Source organism: Olea europaea, chromosome 14 (assembly GCF_002742605.1).
Source record: "Olea europaea var. sylvestris chromosome 14, O_europaea_v1, whole genome shotgun sequence".
Lineage (NCBI taxonomy): Eukaryota > Viridiplantae > Streptophyta > Magnoliopsida > Lamiales > Oleaceae > Olea > Olea europaea.
The window spans coordinates 1,632,365-1,637,300 of record NC_036250.1 but is presented as its reverse complement, the minus strand read 5'-3'; the positions used below and the strand labels follow the sequence as shown (position 1 = coordinate 1,637,300).

Here is a 4,936-nt window from a genome sequence, read left to right as displayed (position 1 = left end):
TTAACTAAAGGTAAAATATATTGATACAAAAAGATGGTAGTTGAAAAATCATTATTTTGATGGTCAAGTAACTTCAAATCAAAACGCTGATCAATCTCCGATACGTGGCAGTACAAATTTCCTTTTCACTCTTCTAGTCACGATGATGTTATAATTTAGTACAATCTCCTACAATATTTAAGGTCAGAATCTTTACCATTGAAGCTTATATATGAATATATATCAAAAGCGTCTATTTATGACTATAAGAAAAAGATCAACGAATGATAGTTGCTTCAAAAAGCTGGTTTGTTCACTCATCAATTCACAATCAACCACTATTTCACTCGTTACTACATGCATTAACTCACTATATTGTCTGTGTATGCGTAGAGAGAGAGAGAGAGAGAGAGAATGGAGAGCTAGAGTAAGAGAAAGTATGGCGAAAAGATGTTCATAATTTTCTTTCCCAATCAAAACCCAGAATACGTACATAGATATCTAATGCATTTACTGCAAAAGCAAATAAAGCTGGTGTATTTGTGTTTTTTGGTTCTATAAAGACCAACCCTTTTCCTATGTGTCTTTCATCATCACACCCCTTGCTCAAGAACCTCCATTTCTTGAGCATAAAAGAAAAATTTGAACAGAACCAACAAATTTTTGCATAAGTTCTTCGAGTGTTCTTCTTGATATTTGAAGGCAACATGCCTAATAAAGCTTTGCATTTAGTCTTTGGTGTCATCGGTATTTATGCTTATCCATTTTCGTTAAATCGTGCTTACACAATACATAAGTTTCTTGATATTATTCTTATAATTTCCTGTTTCTTTTTCTCATATTGAATTTCCATTTTTTAACATTTTTCTTATTTTTTTTGTCGATCTTGTTGATTAAACAGGAAATGCTACCGGTTTGTTTCTCTTCTTGTCTCCAATGTAAGCTTTATGAGCAGGAAAATGTTGATATTTCCCTTTTTAGTCATTAGTTGATCAAATGATTATTATAGATAAAGCTTTGAGAGAATGATTTCTTCTCCATATGGTGCTGTTATTTTCATCCCTAGAAATGTTTCCTCTATATATAGGATTCTTTAATTAGCTACAATGTAATTACATCTTAACTAATTAAACATTTATTTTAGTTGATTTTTTCAATTATTGACAGGGTTACATTCAAGAGAATTGTCATGAAAAAATCTACAGAACAGTTCTCAGGCATTCCTTATGTCATGACTTTGCTCAACTGCTTGCTCGCAGCTTGGTACGATTTTTGAAATAGAGACTGATATTGTAAAAAAAATTAAACTGTATTTTTAATATATTTGATATGAGTAACACGAATTCTACTTGAATCCATCATTATATCTACTCAAAATATTTTTCTTATATAAATTATTAGTGATCTCTCTTTAGTTTTTTCTTTCGATAAAAACATATTTAACCCTAATCAAATTGATTATACAGGTATGGTCTGCCTTTTATATCACCAGACAACATCTTGGTAACAGCAATCAATGGCACTGGTGTACTAATTGAGTCAATTTATGTGTTGATTTTCTTCATATTTGCACCCAAGAAGGAGAAGGGAAAAATCTTGGGTCTTTTCATTTCCATTCTTGCTGTATTTTCAACGATTGCAATGATTTCTGTTTTTGGGCTTCATGAATCCAAGAAAAGAAAGCTTCTCTGTGGCTTTGCTGCTTCCATATTCTCTGTAATTATGTATGCGTCACCTTTATTGATCATGGTAAGATTTAAGATAATATTTTGTACGTAGTATTGAACAACACTCGACGAAACAACAGAATAGAAATAATGAAAGGGAATTTAACTACTTTTTCTTTTATGACAATTATTTAATGATTTTTATTGTGTATTTCATCGAAATTTGCATGTGCAGAGAATGGTGATTAAAAGCAAGAGTGTGGAGTATATGCCACTCTTCTTATCGTTGTTTGTCTTCCTGTGTGGTACTTCTTGGTTTATTTATGGACTTATTGGAAGAGACCCTTTTCTGTTCGTAAGTAGTGATTTTAATCAATACATATTTTTTTAAGTTCTCCGACGAAATAATTTAATGTAATAGTTCAAATCTCACTATTAAAAATTATGAAATTGACGTGACAACCCTTATTTATAATCAATGTGTTGAAGATAAAATAAAGATTTCTAATGGATTAAACTTCTAGATATAGTAATTTGACATATTTAGTAAATCTAATTGAAATTTATTTTGATAATGCAGGTACCGAATGGATTTGGGAGTGGATTAGGAGCAATGCAGTTGATTTTATATGCGATTTACCGCAATAATAAAGATGAAACCAATCAAACGAGCTGGAATGATACTTTGGAAATGGGAATTGGCCAGAATTATCAACAAAAGCAATCAAATGTTCTTAATGGACACCCATAAGAACCACCAACCCTAAACCTAAGTAGCACTTACATTTTTTTTCTCTCTCTCTCTCTCTCTCTCTCTCTCTCTCTCTCTCTCTCTCTCTCTCTCTTTGTTTCCCAATTCTGATAATGGCAAGTGTATCTTGTCTTTAGCAGCTCTTTGAGATGACGGATTTAATATATTTGCATATTAGAGTGCACTTTGAGGTAATACTGTGATATGTACTTTGCTAATTATTAATAAGCCACATTTATTTAAGCCTAAGTTATTTTTCAAATTTTGGTATTATGCTACTTTTGTAAATGCTAATTATACGTGTTTATTTTTCTCATTTAACTTATTAATAATCTCTATTAGAATGTCTTCCTTTTTTAAAATGACATTTAGAATTGAATAATGTTATTCACAATCGCTCATTATAACAGTCACCGTACGTGACATACACATGGCATGTGATTATTTGACGCATTAGTCAACGAAAAACTACCACACTAATACATCAAATAGCCACTTGCCATGTGTATGTCATATAGGACGACTGCTGTAATGAGCAATTATGAATAGTATTACTCGAATTGAATTAGTTTTCATGTTTCTGAAATATTAATTAAGCAACTAAATATAGAAGGTTGTTAAGTTTTAATTAAAGTCCGATACATGGATTAGGAATAGTGCGGGAAATTATATTTTCATCCCTAAGCAATGCTGCCAAATATCTTTGAAATGATTGTTAAAAGATGAAGTTTTTGAGATAGTAAATGTCATTACGTGTTGTTATGCCATTTTATACTCTAATGGAGTATGAAGTAATGCGCTCAATATCTTATTAAAATTGGAAGCAAGACTTTACTAAGAATCCTTTTTATATGATTGTATTGGACTTCCTCAAGAATAAAAATAAAACACTAAGGCCCTGTTTGACTCTCTTTATTTGAAAAATTAAAGAGTTTTGAATAGTATTTTTGGAGAATGTGTGGTTAAAAAATAATGAAACTTTATTGATTTGTGTGTAGAATATTTTATTGTGTGAATGTATTGTGGAGAATGATACTGCAAGCAAACAATATAAAATTTTAAAGGTTGTCAAACAGGGGGCTAAAATGAATTTGTATGATCAAGTCATTTTAGAAAGGTTGAATTTAAAGCAAAAAAATGTAGTCCTAATTGTTATACACTCAATGAAGTGTGCATTGGTGATTGATCATCTTCAGTTCGTAATGTGGTAAAATATTCATGTAACACTGACTGTAGTGGAGGATATATATTATATATTTTGTAACAAGAAGTGATTATTGATTATTACAAGTTATGTGATATTCGTCATTAATTCGAGTATCAATTTGTCACGACTCCTTGTGTAAAATATATTACATGAGTTGCAACCAAGTATGATTTTCTTACTTTAGAGAAGTTGTGTCCAATGATAAATTGAATAAGGTAATATATTTGTTGTAGTGGACTTACGAGTTGTCTAGTACACATACTCCACCTATATCTAATCCATTGCATCATTCGATATGCACATTGCAGTTATGGAAAGTGTTCATGTTATAATCAATTATAGTGGAGAGAGGCCCGAACTTCTTGTACCTATATATGGAATATATCAGTTTATCATTTGATACTATAGGAGTTGAGAATCGACAGAAGGATAGTCATTATGCGATATAGAAATAGAATCTATATTTGTCTATCGTTGTTGTAAAATTGAATTAAAGTGTTCTTGAGTTGAAACTTTAAGCTTGGTGAGGATATGCCTAGCTATCATTGAGCGATTTAAAAAAAAAAAAAAAACAAAAAAACAAAAATATTGTCATATGACAAAATTATTTACTTGAAATCTGGTAAAAATATTCTAACTAATAAAATTATTTACTCAAAGTCTGCTTGATAACATTAATATTTAGATAAGTTTGAAGTTTGACATAGCATAACTTGTCCATTAAAGTAATTTGTGATATGCTATGGTATCTAGTTACATCCTCCATAAACATGTCAAACACGTCTTTCATACCAAAGAGAAAATTTGAATTCGTTGCATAGCGGAATTTTTTTCGCAAAGACTAAATTGAGCACAAACTATAACGTCGCTATTTTTTTTTTTTTAATCAAAGATATATTTTAATAAAGGTCATATTTTAGAGTCAAGAAATTTATTCAAATATTGAAAAACGAAGACAAAAATCAGAAAGACTTTCATCAATTATCTCCATAAAGTCGAACATAGTTGTTTAAATCCAGAAATTAATTTGTAAATTCGAAGAGAAAGCAAAGTCATTTTCCAAGGTACAAAATTTCAATCCATTCATAATTTATTCATCAAACATAATTGACAAAAGATTCAACAAAGAATATGTTCATAGTTCGTTCTAAAGCTTCTTCGTCGACAAAGCGATACCCTAATAACCCCTACCACAAATGAACTTTAGGCCTCGTTTCATCTTTCTTAATCCTGAATCTAATCAATTTATAATATGTAACAAAGATGCATTATATATCCTTGTTATGAATTAACTAATTCAACCTAATAAATAAAATTGTTTTGCCTTTAATC

General features: G+C 30.1%; 1 protein-coding gene across 1 annotated transcript; it reads left to right on the top strand.

The window, feature by feature from the left end:
• Positions 1-301: 301 nt before the first annotated feature.
• LOC111409601 (bidirectional sugar transporter SWEET1-like) lies at positions 302-2,431 on the top strand. The gene is made up of 6 exons (XM_023039628.1): positions 302-726; positions 881-917; positions 1,147-1,242; positions 1,446-1,728; positions 1,882-2,001; positions 2,227-2,431. Exons 1-6 carry the CDS (start codon positions 687-689, stop codon positions 2,395-2,397), a joined length of 747 nt encoding a protein of 248 aa, XP_022895396.1. The 5' UTR covers positions 302-686; the 3' UTR covers positions 2,398-2,431.
• The last annotated feature ends 2,505 nt before the right edge of the window (positions 2,432-4,936 follow it).